The sequence below is a fragment of the Marmota flaviventris genome, chromosome 14 (genome assembly GCF_047511675.1).
Source record: "Marmota flaviventris isolate mMarFla1 chromosome 14, mMarFla1.hap1, whole genome shotgun sequence".
In the NCBI taxonomy this organism is placed as follows: domain Eukaryota; kingdom Metazoa; phylum Chordata; class Mammalia; order Rodentia; family Sciuridae; genus Marmota; species Marmota flaviventris.
In genome coordinates, this window is record NC_092511.1 from 7840932 (window position 1) to 7858194 (window position 17263).

At 47.5% G+C, this 17263-nt stretch overlaps 1 protein-coding gene across 8 annotated transcripts in view; it reads left to right on the forward strand.

Moving 5' to 3' along the window:
- The window catches only part of Lpin1 (lipin 1), a 59075-nt gene extending 43254 nt beyond the window's left edge, over window positions 1-15821 (forward strand). For 7 of the 8 annotated variants that reach the window (XM_071601350.1, XM_027937786.2, XM_071601348.1 and 4 more), the window contains 4 exons: window positions 4656-4808; window positions 9788-9902; window positions 10649-10752; window positions 13333-15821. In XM_071601350.1, coding sequence (XP_071457451.1) covers window positions 4656-4808; window positions 9788-9902; window positions 10649-10752; window positions 13333-13492 — 532 coding nt within the window. In that variant the 3' untranslated portion in view covers window positions 13493-15821. Of the gene's footprint in view, window positions 1-4655; window positions 4809-9787; window positions 10097-10648; window positions 10753-13332 lie in introns of those variants that run through there. The other variant, XR_011704308.1, reaches the window with a different exon arrangement.
- The last annotated feature ends 1442 nt before the right edge of the window (window positions 15822-17263 follow it).

Below are 17263 nucleotides of genomic sequence, written 5' to 3' on the forward strand. Positions count from 1 at the left end.
TTTTACTATTTCCAACAGTGATGCCACAAGTATTTACATATTCTGGTATTCTGTTTATAATTGTGTGTGAATGAATAAAGAAGGCGTGCACTTAGCAAGTCCTGTGAGAGTCCTAGACGTGGTGTTCTTCCCCTGAACTGCAGGTGGTTGACGTGCATCTTTGCAGAGCTGATCACTACTGCTGGGGGGTTGCCTTCTGTGAAGGCCCCCAGCCTGTACTCTTATAGACATTGTGTGCACCCCTTCCCCACAGCCCTTCATGGCTGGCTTTTCACTCAGGAGGATTGATCTGCCCCTCGGCTGCTGTGACTAGTGTGACACTTAGAGTTGCATTTATTTTTGGTTTAAGGAAGATGCCTTCCTGGGTCAGGATGTTGAGTTCTTCATAGCCTGATTCATTTTGAGTATTAGAGCATAAATCTATTTCTGTCTTTTTAGTGACATTAAAAAAGGGCCACATTTCTTTCTACCTCCCCACCCCTTTTGGTCTTGATTTATGTCTCTCTTGGATTTTCCTGAAGCAATATCTTAAAAAATAAAGTCTCGTGGCTTCCCAAAGACACTTGTTCTTTTCTTTGAGAGTTTAGAAAGAATAAACTCTGTTGGGAATCTGAGGATGCTGCAGAATTCTTCTTAGTCGTCTTTTTGGTCGAGTGGCTGGAGTGTCATATGACGTGTGGTCTGATGTCAGTTTGCTCATTGAGTTTGGTATGTCTGTCTGTGGTGCCCGAGGACAGTCAGGCTGTGGGATTTGCAGTGCTGATTGGGGCTCCCGGGGCAGTGTATGGGTCTCAGGGGCGCCACACCAGCACCTACCAGAGGAAGTGCTCGGGCTCATGCTTCCCAGCAGTGTCCCAGCCTCATGCTCACTCCTCCTTTCCTGCTGCTCTTGGACCTTCGTGCTCTGATCTGCTGTGTTCCCGACTCTGCTCCTTTTCTGTCTTCTTGCCTTTGCTCTTGCAGTAGCTTTTGCTTAATGTGTCTTTACCTCTGATTTTTGCCTTTCAACATTTTTCCAGCCTTTACTGTCTGTCTCACATGCCACAGTCTTCATGATATGTGTCCAGGCCAGAACCCGTGACCCTGGCCAGCTGTCAGCTCCTGCCTTCCCTGGCTTTGCAGCTCTTCCCTGGTGTCCAGGGGCGTGGGCCTAGATTGTTGGCTACAGTCCCCATTGTGGGGCACCAGGCTGGTCACAGTGTAAGGCACCTGGAGCTGACCGTCAGCTAAAGTGGGTTCCCGTCCAGGCAGTCTCACAAGCCAGGCCCCGTGCACGTTTCAGACAGCCACAGCTGGGAGCAGAGGCAGGACCAAGCTGACCAGGGCTCCTAGTGTGCCCTTCCAGTTAGTCCAGGCTATTCTTTTGAGATTTTATTGTGATTACCCAGAGAAATACTTAGAGAAATGTTCAGCATGCTGGAGCACCAGGAGAAAGGTGCCGTTTAGTGTAGGAGTTTTGGACTCATTAATCTCTTTTCTGACATTGCTGCCATTGAATTTGGGTACCACTTAAATTTTATTCTGCAGTATTTGCCTAATGAATAAACCAGTCTTGCAGTGAGCTACTTGCCTAGAAATCACAGAAAATAAGGACAACTTTATTTATTTATTTTTTGCTGAATTTAATTACTTGTTTAAATATGGGTAGCCCTGAGGAATTATCTGTGAGTCTGATTATCATCTCATTCATAGGAAGGGTATAAACCTTGCTTAGTTAGTGTTGAAAGAGAACTATAGCAAATATAAATGGAAGGTAAATGAAGCTCCCTCAGATTCAAATACATTCAGTAATTAGAAGGAGCATAAAGAAGGACTATTTCCTAAAATATTGAGATCATTGAGCGAATAGGTTTTTGGGAATCTAATTTTGAAGAATGATTGCTCTAATTTTCTACCTTAGTTGATGTGTATTTTTATATTCACGTTACCTGGAGTCAGTGGCACTATGACTCAGCAAGAATGAATTCTTGTGATTCCATAAATAAATTCGTTTATCTGTGGCTTAAGGAACATGCCACCTCAGGCCAGCATGTCAAAGGAGGGACTAACCGTGAGCAGACTCATTGGGGTTTCCCGTCTCCTGCCCACAGCAGTCACTTCTTTCGCCTCAGCTCTTGGTTTACTGCAGGGTCACCCTCTGCCAGGAAGAGAGGCTGGTGGGGAATAAAGGTCTGTCTGCAATCAGCAGGGCTGGATTCCAGCAGCGACAACCGTGACTTACCTGAGGCATATGTCCCATTCTGAGCTTTGGTTTCCTCCTCTCTAAAACGAGGTTAGGCCAGATGACCCCTTAGGCCATCGCCATCCATGCTGTGTTCTGCTGCTGAAGTGGGTGCATGTGGGCTGCAGCTGGGGGACTTTCTCAGCCCACCTCGGCCAGAACTGGGAGGCACCTAGCTAGACTGTACACCTGCTGTGCGCTGGGGGCCGTCTCCCTGGGCTCTGATTTGTGCACCTGCTGTGTACTGGGGGCTATTCTGGGGCTGCAGGGATACTGACCACCTCTCCTTTGAGGAGCTTGTGATGAGGGAGGAGGAAGCCTGTGGAGCTCCTTGTGGAAAGGTGGTGAGTGATCAGGACACTGGGATGCTGTCTTTGAAGGACACGGTAAAGGGGACACTAAAGGTGTCACAGGAGGTTTCAGTGAGAAGGTGGCAGCAGGGTTTCGAAGGAGATGACAGGTCATTGTAAGTGGATGTAGGAACAAGAGTAGAGGTGGCAGATGAGCTGTTGCCCAGTGGCCTCATGGTGCCCAGGAAGGGTGGCTGAAAAGGGAAACAGGGAAGGAGGTGGGGAGCAGATCACAGGGTTCAGTAGAGCAGGCTAAGGCCAGCGGGTTTGATCCAGAGCCTTCCTTAAGGGACCGGGTGTGGGGGGCTGTCCTTCCTCTTCAGATTGCAAATGACGCCCCAGGGTCCCTTTTCCCCTACAATAGTCATCCTCTACCAAGAATGTCTTTGTCCCCTGTGGGACATGTAGCAGTGTGTGGTGACAGTTTTGATTGTCTTGGTGGGGTGTGCTGGTGGGTGGAGCCCAGGGGTGCTGCTGAGTACCCCTGCTGCAGCATTGCATGGGCCTCCGGTGACCTCAAGATGTCAGTGTTGTGGGCTGCAGTCTGGAGGCTGGTCTTAGTAAGCACTCCTGGTGGTCTGGTGTAGTCCCAGAGACCGTTGAAATCTCTCTGGTTCAGGATACGGAGACAGGGACAGAAGGAGAAAGCCACTTGGACTTGGATCACTTTTCCTTACTTTGCTCTGGTATTTCCCCAAGTCCTGTTCCAGTCACTGAGAATATCAGAGGAATTCCTACCCTGGGCCCTCCTCTGCTTTGTCACCTGTCCCTTTTCTCTAATTTTGGTCCCCCACCCCCGACAGTCTCTGCTCCTGTGGGGCAGGGCCACGCCAAGCCCCATGGTGCCCCTAGCTGGCAGAGCTGGCACTGGAGGTTCAGAGAGGGTGGTTGAAAGGATGGTGGCAAGAGCCTCGGATTGTGTAGAGACCTGGGCCGGGTGGCCTGAGGGGTGCATCCTGACATGGTTGCCCTTCTGAGTAAGGGGTCTTACCCCGAAGAATGTCATCCAGACAGACTTGTGCCACCAGAGCGTTGATGGGGGGCATTGCTGGGATTTCAGATAGCTTTCCTTGAGGCTGGGAAAGGCTCTGGAAGGGAAATTCTTGTTGCCACCAATAAGTATTTTCCCCATTAGCACGTCCCCAAGCTGATTTCCAGTTTGGTTTGGTAACAGCCTTTGAAGCAGAGTGCCTGAGTAGTGACAGCAGCTGGCAGTGGGCTAGACTCTGAAAATCAAGTTTTGAATAAAATTAGCATCTCAGACACCTGCAGGTGGAGTCCAGGGAGCCAAGTGGCAAAGGTGCTGTGCTAGACGGTGGACTGAGCACCTGGCAGAGGCTCCTAGGAAGTCTCTTCACATAGAATTGAGAACCACTGCCTGAGTTTAGCAAAATGGCCTCGTAGCTGACCTGTGCAAGGCCAGCAGGGAGGGGAAGGAGAGCCTGCTCCAGAGCAGGGGTGGAGAGGAATGGAGTGAAGAGGTGGCTCAGGGCCTCGGCACAGCTTTTGGAAAGAATTCTGCCACAGAGGGGAAGAGAAGTGGGATCTTAGCTGGAGAGAGCACAAGGACACAGGATTTGTGTGTGGTGTTTTCTGCTTGGTCTGTTTGTGGGGATGAGAGTATCACATGCTGGTGGGAATTAGCCAGTGGAGAGGGGCATTTGAGGGTGGGCAGGGGAAGAGCTGTGTGCCCAAGCAGGGCCATGCGGCTGCCCTGGACCTGGCACAGTGGATGGGTGGCCCTAGCTAGAGCAGGGACAGGGGTGTACAGGACACCGTGCAGAAACTCTGGCCAACTTGATCCTCTGAACCTCCATCTCTATGGCAGTAAACCAGGGGGGAATACCCACCTAAGCATGTTTTTTGAGTGAATTAAATTTAATCAGGAATGTGAATGTGCTTAGTAAATTAGAGAAAGGCAATTAGGTTTATTTCTCAATTGAAAATAGGATTTTATAGAATGTGGACTTTCTTATGTGGGGAACTTGCAACAAAGGCATTCTTCATGAAACAGAGAGGGTTTGGGAATGCCAGAAACTTTCGTCTCTGATTGCCATTAAATGTGGGTGCTTTTTCTCTTTCAGAAATGGATATAAGTTTCTCTACTGTTCTGCACGTGCCATCGGGATGGCAGACATGACACGGGGCTACCTGCACTGGGTCAACGAGAGGGGCACGGTGCTGCCGCAGGGGCCGCTGCTGCTCAGCCCCAGCAGCCTCTTCTCTGCCTTGCACAGGTACCACCCTGGCACTCTGCTCCCATACTGAGATCTGTGGGCCAGCCCCACTCCCTCTCTGCAAGAATAGATCATCTCTTACACGTTCTTCTCCAAGCAATGCCTGTGCTTCACAGGGGCACCAAGGAGATCATGGGCGTGCAACACCTTGGCTTACCATTGGCTCTGTGGTGAAGTCCAGTTATTAGCTTGGCTCTGGGTGGCTCTTCATGACCTGTCTCCCAGCCCTCTGTCTCATTTCTAAATCTCAAGCCATACTGAACCCTCTCTGCTGTGCAGTCCTGTCCCCCGTGCTGTTCTGTTTTGGGTAGCTCTCCCTCTCCCTTTCTTCCTCAGTGGTCAGGCTGGGTCTTCATGGGGACCCTTGGGGAATCAACTTGCATCTCCTCTCACTGGGAACCCTGCTGGGGTGAAGTGGTCCCTCTCCCAGCTGCCCCATCCACCTGGCCTTTGGACCCTCAGCACACTTGCTGATCCCTCTTAGAATTCTAGACATACTGCTTCTTATAGTTACCCTCTTGGAGATCGATTCTGATTGTCCTCCTCTCTTCCCCTTCTGGCCATATTCAAGGCAGCTGGTCACCTCTTGCTGTGGAAGGGGTGGGGATATTGCACTCCTTTTCATGGGGGTACCCATTGTGGTTTCCCCAGCTTCCCTTGAAGCATAATCTATTGCATTCCACGTGGGTCAGATTGTTGGTCCCTGCTAAAGGCTAACTCATAGTGTTATATCCTTGCTCTTGAAGATCAGTGAAAGGCTTTGGCATGGTTCTGCTCCAGTTAGAGGAGCAGATTAGCTGTATGTGCTGCTGCTAACCATTGAACAATGGACAAATCTGTATGGACCGAAAATGCCAAGCTGACTCTTGAGTATTTCTCTATAGACATCTTTTCCATCATAGGTTTGCTTTTAAAATATCTCGAATTAAAGCTTGCTCATTCTTGGGAGAAAATTCAGGCAAAACACATGAAACCATGTGTTTCAAGTCTTATGAATTATCACAACAGTATAGCTTCAATGCAATCCAGAAGTTTAATGGAATTTGTCACTGAGCTACATTGACAGCTTGAAGCTGGCTGTCATTAGCATGTGCTGAGCACTAAGTCTATGCTGGGCAGAGTGGAGAGTGGACATTATCACCCTGACATCCTGCTGTTAACTTTAAAGTAATCCTTCTCATGTTCTTATTTACATATCTTTGTTTAAGATGTATTTTTGCCTGTAAGGAGTTATTTTAAAAACTCTCAAAAATCACAGTTTGCATGGTGTTCTGGGAGATGGAAGTGCCCCTGTAGCAGATAGCCAACACCCAGTCCTGCAGTGTAGCCAAAGCCATTTCATGGTCAGCTGCCCTGTAGATTTCCTAGAATTGATGGGTGAGTCTGCTGTGAGCACAGACGACCTTCGTTAGCAGGGTTTGGTTTAGCTGGGTTCCATCCTGATGGCACTGTTTAGCTTTAAACTGGATGAAGGAAAAGAAGTGGACGAGGCTGTGGGGGGCACGGGGACCTGCATGCATTGCAGTCTCAGGAGCAGGCTCTTACCAGGGCAGGGCAGAAGGAGCTGCTAGTGGGGACAGAGCCTCCAGGCAACCTGGTGTGGCCAGAGGCACCCCGCCTTCCATAGGCTGTGTCTTCAACTGCCGAATGAGAAGGTTAGCTTAGATGCTCCCAGGAGGCCTTTCCAGCTCCATGCTGTGATTCTAGGAAACACTGAGAAACAAGTTGGGGGGATCTCTTCCACACACCTACCCTTTTGGTTTGTTCCACGCTCCCATCCATTTGTTCACATTAAGATCAAAACTGGAGTTGAGGCCCGTGCCCTATGGTGGAGACAGAACTGTGCAGATGGTTGTCATAAACCCCCATCAGTGCAGTGCACCGTCCCCAGTGCAGCTCCAGGCTCCGGGTGGTGACCTGCTGAGAAGTTGGGCTCAGAGGCAGGGGCTTACAGATTAACCCTGGCTGGTTCCTGCAACTCTGGATTATGGGGCAGAGTTGAACTTCTGGAGTTAGGCAGCAGTAGAGGCTGCTCTCTGTCTCTGGGAAAGAGGCCCTACTTCCATAAATAGCTTTGATTTCCCTTGAGGTTTCTGAGTTGTGAGACTTGGACAGGTGACACTTGTGATTCAGAGTAATTTACCTCTCTTGAGGTAAGTGACCCATGACTGTTTGCAAATTCAGATCATCAGAGACGGGATATACCTAGGAGCAGTGTGGACTGGCCACTGTGGTCATACCAGGGCTCTCTAGGTATCCAGCACTGTCAAGCCATGGGTGGCCTGGGGCCATGGTATCTCCCTGCTGAGCACCAAATACCCATTCACATTGAACTGTCCCATTCCTCCCACCCCCTGTGAGTCTGTGTGTGTGAGCGTGAAGTTACTCATGTGTTCACCCACAAGGGTCCTGAAGTGTGGACAGCCACTCATGCATCCGTACACCAGGGTCCCAGGCTGTGGAGTACAAGACCCTTACTCAGTGCCCAGGAGGACCTATGGCCTGGGAGTCAGCACAGAGCCAGGACCATCCTGGGGGCTTCACATATTTAGTCTGTGCCTGTGGTTATCATTGCCATTGTCATTGTCACCTAAATTACATTTTTCAGTAGGTATAAGAGGAGATTTCTAGGATATCTGCAAGGTATAAAGCATAATCAGATGGTGGACACAGGGCACCTGGCATCCACTTAAAGAGCAGAGGTGTGCCACCATGTGCAAGTCTCAGTGCTGGACCCCACTGCCCCTCAGTAGTGCCCGCTGTCCCTGAGTTCTGTTAGTCATTCCTTATGGTCTTGCTAATCTTCTCACCGATATTTGTGACCCTAAGCAAAGTATTTACTTGTGCATGTTTGTGAGTTTTATGTCAATGAAATCAGGTGTTTTCTTGGAACATATATTTTTTCACATCTTCAGCTCTTGTTGAGAGTCTCTAGGATTGCGAGTGGAGCTGCAGTTTGCTCATTACTTCAGTGGTTTCTGGTTGCGTGGCCCTCACACCTATTTATTCATTCTGCTGCCGGTGGATGCTGGAGTCATCTCTAGCTTTTTGCAGTTGATGCAGTATTTTATTTATTTATTTTTTTTTAAAATATTTTTAGTTGTAGATGGACACAATACCTTTATTTTGCTTATTTGTTTTTTTTATGTGGGGCTGGAAATTGAACCAGTGCCTCATGCTTACTAGGCAGGTGCTCTACCACTGAGCCACAACCCCAGCCCAGGCAGCAGTGTTCCTGTGTGTGTCCCTAGGGCACGTGTGCTGGGTCGAGGAGAGGCTTTAACATTCTTGCCAGGGGGTATAAATACCTCTTTTTAGACTTACTGGTCCTTGGGGACCTCTTCAATGAAGTGCCTATCCAAGGCTTCCCTGCAACTTCTTTTTGCTTTGGGAGAGCGCAATGTGCATTCTGTGAGTGCTGCAAATCTCTCTCTTTTTTTTTTTTTTCAGTTTATTGCTTCTAATGAGTATAAGTTCTTATTACTTAGAGCTGAGCATATGTTGGCTCTGAGGTTTAGGCGTTTGTGTCTTAACAAAGTCCTCCCTGACCTGTGAGCATGGTCTTCTGAATTTTATCGATTGGCGGTGACTTTCTCGTTAGGTCTACACTAACTGGGACTGATTTATGTAGATAGCCTGGTGCAGAGACCCAGAGTCATTTTGTTTTTCTTCTGTGGGTATTCATTTGTCCTGGCACCTTATATTAAGAACACACTGCCCTTTCATCCTGTTTTGGGATGCTTTTGTGGTCATCAGCCAAGCGTCTGTGAATGTGCGATTGTTTCTGGGCTCTGTTTTTCCCTTGGCAGAGGAACATATGGACCAGGTACTGCAGGGTGTCAGGCCCCAGAGCTTCGAAAGCCTTCACCCTCCCACCAGCAGGGGTGCCCTGGCTTCGTTCTGCTGTGTGGCTTTTGGAATGCAGTTATATAAAAACATACAGAAATCTTTCATAATTTGGATTAAAATTGCAATGACTCTGTAGGTCAATTTAGGGAGAATTAATATCTTAGTATAATATTGAATCTTCTAATTCAAGAATATAATTTATTTCTTCATTTATGTAGGCCTTCTCTTAATGTATTTCAGTAGTTTAATAACTTTAGCTAGAAAGGTCTGTCATGATTGTTAGGTTTCTAGACATTTGATATTTTAAAATCTATTTTAAATACTGTTTACACAATTATATTCTCTGTTTCTGATACATGGAAATGCATTGATTTTTTTTTCCTTTGACTTATTAACCTTCCTGAATTCTGATAACTCATCTGGGTTTTTAAAAAATGTAGGTGGCAGCTTTTTGTGAATACGAATAGTTGTTTCTCTCACATCCTTTCTAATCTTTACAGCCTATATTTATCTTTTCATGTCATTGCTCTGGGTGGGACTGAGTGTACACTGAACTGCCGTGGTGCTGGAGACCCCGGTATTTTACTGTCAGGAGGTCTGAGTATCCCCTTCTCATCCTGGTTTAAGGATTTTCATCCTGATTTGATATTGAATTGTATAATTGCCCTTTTTATATCAGAGATTTTTTTCCCCTTAATCTGACAATGTGTTGTGTTATACTAATCAATTCTAGATATTATGTCACTCTTGCATTCCTGACATGAGCCTGGCTTTTGGATATTGCTGGTTTACACACATATATGTTTTTGGAAGCTTTGCCCTTATTCATGGGCTAGATTGGTTTACCGGTTGCTCAGAATTTTCCTCAGGTTCTGTGTTCGAGGCTGTACCTGTTTCATGAGTAGGTGTGGAGATACTCCCCTCAGTAGGCCCTGGAGCCCCTGCTCCTTAGCTGGTTGCTGGAAGTCTTTCTTCCTCCTGGCGCCGTCCCTGTGGAGAGGCTGGCAGGCCACCCCTGACACTCTCCTAGGCTGGCTTCACTGACTTCACAGTGTTGAGGCCTATAAGTAGTTTAGAGTTACTGAACTTATTCTCCTGCTGATCTGTTATTTACTGGTTTGTTTTAACAGAGAAGTGATTGAAAAGAAGCCAGAAAAGTTTAAAGTCCAGTGTTTAACTGACATCAAAAACCTGTTTTTCCCAAATACGGAACCCTTTTATGCTGCATTTGGAAACCGGCCGGCTGTGAGTACTAGGTTGAGTCCCTAAGAGCCCTGGACATTGCTCCCCCAACAACAGTCACCGGAGAGCTGTGGCCCGAACCTCATGTAAAGCCAGTCCTCATCCTGTGACACATAGCCTGGCAAATGACTGCATCTCAAGGCAAAGAGATTTGAAATTATGTCACATGGCTTCCAGCTTTCTCTGAAGGCTGGCTGGTGGGTTTGACCTTGAGGTGTGGGCCTATAAACTTGAAATTCCATATCACTTCTTAATGAGTAAAGCAAGGACATTTAATAGCATTAGATCCTTTCTTCCAGAGGGTGGGGAAGTCCACATATTGAGTCTTAGGGGTGTAGTGTTTTAAGAGTGTGGAACATATAATCTTACAGGAAGAGGAAATGCTTTGAGGTTGTGTGTGTGTGGCCCAAGTTTAGTGGAAGGTTCAGAATTCTGGAGAATACAGTGGGTACAGTACTTATTGCTCAACCAGAAAATTCTTGTACTCTTAAACATCATGACAGGTTTTCATGAAACAGGAAAGTGGGACAGAGTAACCCCAAAGAATGTCAGGATTGCAGGAGACGCAGGAGTTTGCTTGCTCTTTAACTGGGTTCCTGAACACAGAGGGGCCCGAGGCCGGGGGAGGAAAGCTGGCTGGTTCCCCACTTCCTGCTCTTGTTGGTGCGAATTTGATGCTCTTACTTTAAAACAGAGATCACACACTTTTTTTTACAGTGAACTTGTTTAAATCACCTTTCTCCACACAGGACGTGTATTCCTACAAGCAAGTGGGGGTGTCCTTGAACAGAATCTTCACTGTCAACCCTAAAGGAGAGCTGGTACAGGAGCATGCCAAGACCAACATCTCCTCGTGAGTATGGCAGGCGTGTGCCACCTGGGGTTGCAGCTGTGTCTTGAGATGGCGCTCTGCCATTTACAGTGGACTCTTAAAGCCCTTGCTACCTGTGTTTTTAATCTTTAACTACTCTAAAGCATGTGGTTTAATTCCTATATTTTTTGTCCAAAATTTAATTTTTAAGCAGCTAGAATCAAATCAGATTCCCCTCTAGGTGTAAAACTTGAACTAGACTTTAGATTCTGCTACCAAAAGGAATTGAATGAATTCAAAATATCCTTGTTTAGATTTGCCGAGTTAGGCTCGGAAGCCTAGAATGTGGATTAGAAATGTAACCAAGCAGAAATATGGGAAGCTGGATATCTCCTCAAGTGTTGAAGCTCCCTGTCCCTTGTAGTTGTTAAGAAATTCTCTTGTATGTTTTGGTTAAAACTCAGGTTTTTCAAGTCAGAGGGCTAACCCCAATGGCTATTTTTGTTTTTCGCAGTACTGGGGATGGAACCCAGGCCCTTGAACATGCTAGGCAAGTGCTCTGCCACTGAGCCAGATCCCAGCCCTTTTATTTTAGACAGGGTCTCACTAAATTCCCCAGACTGAGCTCAAATTTGCAATCAGCCTCTCAAGTAGCATAGCTGGGATCCCAGGCGTGCACCCCTGAACCCTGATGCTCTGTTTATTATTAATTAGGATCTTGGTGGGTCTATTTCCCTGAACTCATAATATAGAAATTTGGGAACCTCTGATGAATCGTTGTGTCCCCTTGTTCTAAACTGCTGCCCCGACAATGTTTTCATTCCTCTTCTCCCTAATGCCAGTGCAGCATGTGCCCATGTGAAAGGGTCCCTGGCCTAGAGACGATCTATGGATTTTTGTTTAGGGTTACAAAGAGCTTTCCGTGGCTAGGGATTCCAGTTTCTAAGACCGCTTGCCCAAAGCCTCCAGCGTCACTCTGCTTGCCTCCTGAGACTCGGGTTAGATTGCTGTAGCCCCTTGCTTTTGCCTGTTGCTGGGCCTCAGGGTGGACTTACGCATGGAGCCGACTCCCATCTTGCCAAATGATGCTCTCCCCTAACACCTGCACCATGATGGGACTACTCCGTGAGGGGACTACTCCCACATTGCTCAGGCACTGAACTTTCTAAGCCACGCGGTGTACCTGGCCAGTTATCTGGAATGTCCTCAGGGATGGGCCATAAAGTAGCTCGGTGCTTTCCTCCATTTGCGTTTGTGAGTGGCGGGGCATGTCATGCCCGCCTGCTGCAGGGAGCCCAGTCGTGGAGGGCCGAGGCACCCACTGGGTCTTGCCTTGTCACCAGAGCACGTGGGCTTGGTTCTGGTGCCTACTGCAGCCTGGCAGAGAACTGCTGCAGCCGGGAGGCTCCTCCTATAGCCATAAGGCTCAGATTAATAGGTCTTAGAGCTGGGAGGTCTTTAGAAATTTTGTTTTAATCCCCAGTAAAGACATAATTCTTGGTTTTATATTAAGAGAGATTTTCCCATTTGTGCCAGTACAGTGTTCCTCATGAGGCCTTCAGAGGCCGCCCCCTATTAAACACACACACTCGTCCTTATTTAATAAGTTATTGTATGCCTCAGAACATACTAATTCCTGGAGTTTGGATTTCAAAAGCCCCTTTAGGTTTTCAAAAAGCAAATTGGAACTGGAAAGAGGCCCAGGGATTGTCAGGGAGGAGCCTGGGGATGCAAGGGAGAGAGCCAGGCGTGTCCGAGTCAGGTGGAGGTGCCTGGAGGTCTGAAAAGGCAGATTCAGAATGCAACTTTCTTTTTGTAGTGCAGGCACAAAAGCTAATGTGCAGCATCCTCTTGGGAATGCAGAGAAAATAGAGTGAGAGAAGGTTGTAGGGAGCATTGAGAAACCTGTTCTAGTCCAGCTCCACACACTCTGAAGATGAAAGGCCTGAGGCTCAGAGAGGGCAAGATGCTTACCCTGGTCCCTCAGCAAGTAAGGCAGGAGCAGCTCCCAAACACCTTGACCCTCATGCCAGCCAGAGTTTTTTCCCTGAGACATATTAATGATTTGCTGAATAAATTTATTGAGTACCCACTATACGCAGTTCTATTGCTACAGATACTATTTCATTTAATTCTGATAGTAACACTGTGGCAGTTTTCATTTCCGCCACTTTACAGGGATGGAAATTGTGGCGTAGAGAGATTCAGCCCTTTTCCCAAGATCACAGAGCTGGAAAGTGGCAGGGCGACGGTCAGGGCATGACTCCTGTCGCCAGGGCTGCTTGTCTTTTCATCCTATAGTGAAGCAGTCTCTTATTGTGTTCTCCTGGGAGGTGCTTTGCCTGGGTTTGTGTCCCCTGTGTCAAGGTGGCCTCTGTGCCAGGCAGCTGTGTGGTGGCCATGCTGATTTCCTCCTATTGTCCTTTGTGTGACCCCTCCCGTAAAGCCCTCAGGACTCCTTTATGACTCTTGTTCTCACCTCTTGATTCCTCATTAGTAAGGAGTGTCCTAGAGCGACTTCAGTCACCTTGGGCAGGTGGCCACTGGCTGGGGTTGTGGGTCTTGCCTACTGCGAGGGCAGCCCTGGGTGCTGGTGCAACTCAGTGTCCATTTTCCTTGCAGGTATGTGAGGCTGTGTGAGGTGGTTGACCACGTCTTCCCATTGCTGAAGAGAAGCCATTCTTCGGACTTCCCCTGCGCGGACACTTTCAGTAACTTTACCTTCTGGAGAGAGCCGCCGCCACCTTTTGAGAACCAGGACATTCATTCTGCTTCAGCATAGTACATGCCACACAGCCTCCTGCAGTGGTGCGGGAGCCTGTCACCACTAAAGAAAGGGTTGTGGGGACCCTGGAGCCGGCACTGGGAGCCCATGTGTGCTCATTTTCTTAGAATTGAGGAGCATTTCTCCCCCTTCCCCCTGCCATGGGGTGACGTTTCTAAGTACACCACGGAGGGTGGACCTTCTGGCCAGGAGTGGGGTGTTCCTGGGTGCCAGGCATCCTCAGTGTGGCTGCTGCCCACAGCAGCGCTGAGCCCCAGCCTGCTCCAGGGTCAGTTCTGGTTAATGTGCAATATGGGGCTCCGATGCCCAAGCAGAGGCTTGCCCCCTGACGAGGTTCAGCTGAGGATTGCCAGATGTGCATGGCTGGGGTCCTGAGGGGGCACACTCCCATGGCAGCGACATTTGTGTTGCCTTCTGCAGAGGGCGGACAGGGCAGTGAAGGGTCAAGTGACCTGAACCCGAGGTCCCTGATGGCAACCTGACCCTCATGGGGTTGGAGCCTTGAGCAAGCCTTAGTCTTGGCCCCGTGGTTGTTCCCTGGCAGTGTTTGCTGACTAGCCTCATTTTTAGGTGACATGTTCTTAGTTCCTTTGGTTAGAGGCAGCCTGCATATCCCCCGATTCTTTGTGGCTCAAGGCTGGGACATTTTTGCCTTAATGCATCCATGGCAGACATTTTACTTGGAATGCGCTGTGTCCAGCTCTCAGTAACTGCTATGCCTTCAAGGAAAATGATCGTGACTTTTAAGGCACATTTCAAATCAGTTCAACATCCCATTGTCACCCTTTCACTCAGCGAGGTGGCGCTGATCATGTGGCCTTGACCGGGGCTTATGCTGAAGGGTGATGATGTTGATTTTTGTTGGGAGCTCTCAAAAGAAACTGGTTGGTTTTAAGAAAATAGTTTCAAGCAGTTGAATTCTATTCTTTATAGATATTATTTATTGCTTCACTCTGATTGGGTCACTGTTGTAAGCACCCTAGCCATAGTCTTTCAATTACAACTGTTATTAATACATTAAAAAACGAGTGTGCTAGACATCTGAAGGGCCTTATTCTGTGTATCTCATGACCCACCTTCTTTTGGAATTATGAATAATTTATTTTTCTTAGCTTTTTCCACTCAAATTAAGGGTAAGGTTAAAAGTAATAATTTGAGTGACATTCTTGAAGCCAGTAGAAGGTGGTTCTGTTTATTAACCTAGCTGATGGAAGGAACAATGTGAAAAATGAAAGAATTATTTTGGTAAAATATTTTGCTTTACATTTTTGAAGTATTTTTTTAAGGAGTGTTTTACTGTGAAGACTGAAATGCTTTCCAATTAAATTTCATTGTTAGAATTGTAGGCGCAAAGCATGGAGCGGCTGAAGGAAATGTTACTCTTTCTGTGAAAGAAAACCCGGCCTCATTGCCTTTGTTGTGGTTGGTGGGCTGTTAAGGATGGGTGGCTCCACTGAGCTGTTCGTGGGGACACCCAGAGTCTGGCAGATTGCAGACTTCCTAGAGACGTGTAGACATGCATGTGCAAATTCCCTTTGGGAGGTGTTAAAATTAATTAAAAATATTCCTGCCTTAACGAACTCCTGTTTGTTCTCTGCTGACCTTTACAAGGCACATGAATCTTCTGCCACCAGGGTGTGTGAGTGAATTTTCACTGCTCACTAGCCTGTGGAGGTCCCATGCTTTCTGCCTTGCGCCCCAAGGGAGCCTTGGCGGGGGGAATGGTTGCAACTCACTCTTCACCTGCTCTGTAGGCTGCTCTCCAAGTGGAGCCTGAGAGCACGCAACTTAGGACACTAATTTGATGTACCTTTCCATAAAACCCCCCCCGAAACAGAGCACACCTTCCATTGAGTCACACTCACTCACACATGAGCCCTGGGTGGGCTGTAAGATTAGCACCTGTCTTACAGCTTCTGAAAACGAGGTTTATATGTGGCTGCACCCAGGAATAGGTGGATTATTGATCTGCGTGTATGCTGTGACCTGGTGACCCCAAGGTCATATGCTAGTCAGCTGTATTTGGACCACACGTTTCAAATGGGTCCATGGAAGTGAATCACTCCATTGTGAGAGTTCTCCAAATGTCTGTCACACATGATGAAGAAGAATGTATATATCTGGAACATGAGAGAGAAATGGTTGCACCTTCAAAAAGAATTCCCCTTTTGTTCTGAGGTTCGGATCACCACTTTATTTTATTGACAATATTTGATGTGTGTTTGTATATGCTGGTGCAATGATGAAAATCACTGTAATACTTCATTATGTTGTGCTGGATGCAAAGCTAAAAAATATTGTAATAAATGATGAGGTGGATAAAAGACTTCTCTGAAAATCAGGCAAGTGAATTTTAAATAGATTTTGGTAAGTCATTAGGTTGCTATTTTTCTGATGTGTTATCAAGCACAGTATTTTATTCTCTACTTGAACATAATCCTGAAGGTGGTGGCCTGCTCACCCTTAGAATAAACATCTTTTCTGATGGTTCAGTGTCCCTTCTTCAGAGGGACAAGAGGGATGAAGAAAGAGAAGGGGTGGCTTGTACCTTGGGGCTCCTCCCTGTTTTGATAGGGCGACTTAGGAGCCAGGAGTCTCAGTAAGATGCTGATCCCCAAGTGCTTCCCAGGGCTTCCCCTCAGTGTTTACACGCGGGGTCCTTGGCCTCACAGGCTGCCCTCCTGTGCACTTTTGACTTCTTTGTGGTGTACTGCAAGTTCATTTATCATTTAAATGAATGAATCACAGTCTCTGACCTATTAAATTATTTAGGCTAAGAACTGCTTAATTCTTAGTCAACACGGCTGGAGACTCCTGGTGATTACCTAAGTTAACCTTAACATTTTGAAGTAAGTGGAAGATTCTTGGTACCTAAATGTGGAAACAGAGCTGCAGGAGAACCTAGGCTGAGTTCCTCACACTGCCCGGATCCACATGATTTGTCCCTGGCATCTGTAGTACTAAGGCTGTGCGTCTCATGTGGCAAAGCGAGCCTCACACAGTGTCGAGAGCTTTGTCACAGATTCACTCCAGCTCGGATCCAGTCAGCAGGCTCTTTCACCTGTAACCTAACCGTTAGCTTAAGCTGTGACTGTCGTTCTGCACCGGCTCCCACAGGTATCCAGGGAAACTAGTCCAGTAGGTTGGTGCCCCGTGTCTCAGGTGTGATCTGACCATTTGAGATGCTTAATAGAATGTTTTCAACACCGGCACAGCAGCACTGCCCTTGCATCTGGGGCTGAGGAGTGGAGATGGTGGGTTGCAGCCATCAACCTTGGGTCACAGAGTGCCCTTTCCAAGCAGGTAATGCATGCCACCCTGGCTCAAGCCAGGAACAGGTTAATCATCTTGGAGGAACACAAGGAGGGTGCATTTGAAAAGGATAAAAACAAGCTCCTAGAATCTAAGTGCCCTCCTCCTGCAGGAGTACTGTCTAGCCAGCTGTCTGGACATCACTGTCCATCTCCCTCGTCTGCCTCCCTTTGAACATGTGTATTTTGTCTGTGAGAGCAGTGAGCAGTGCTCATTCTCAACTTCTCCTTAAACTTAGAGAAGGTGGTTAAAAGGCCACTGGAGTTTCTGACTTTACTCTTCTTAACCTCCTTTCAACTCCAGCATCAAAGGTGGTGATTGGAGTCACTTCTGTTGCAAGCCAGGCAGGGGGCTTGGTACCCAAGGAAGCCCAGGGTATGGCCAAACAGAAGACGTCCTTGGAAGTCAATGGGCCCAAGTGGCCACCTGGGGGCACAATTGGTTTTGTTTTGGCAG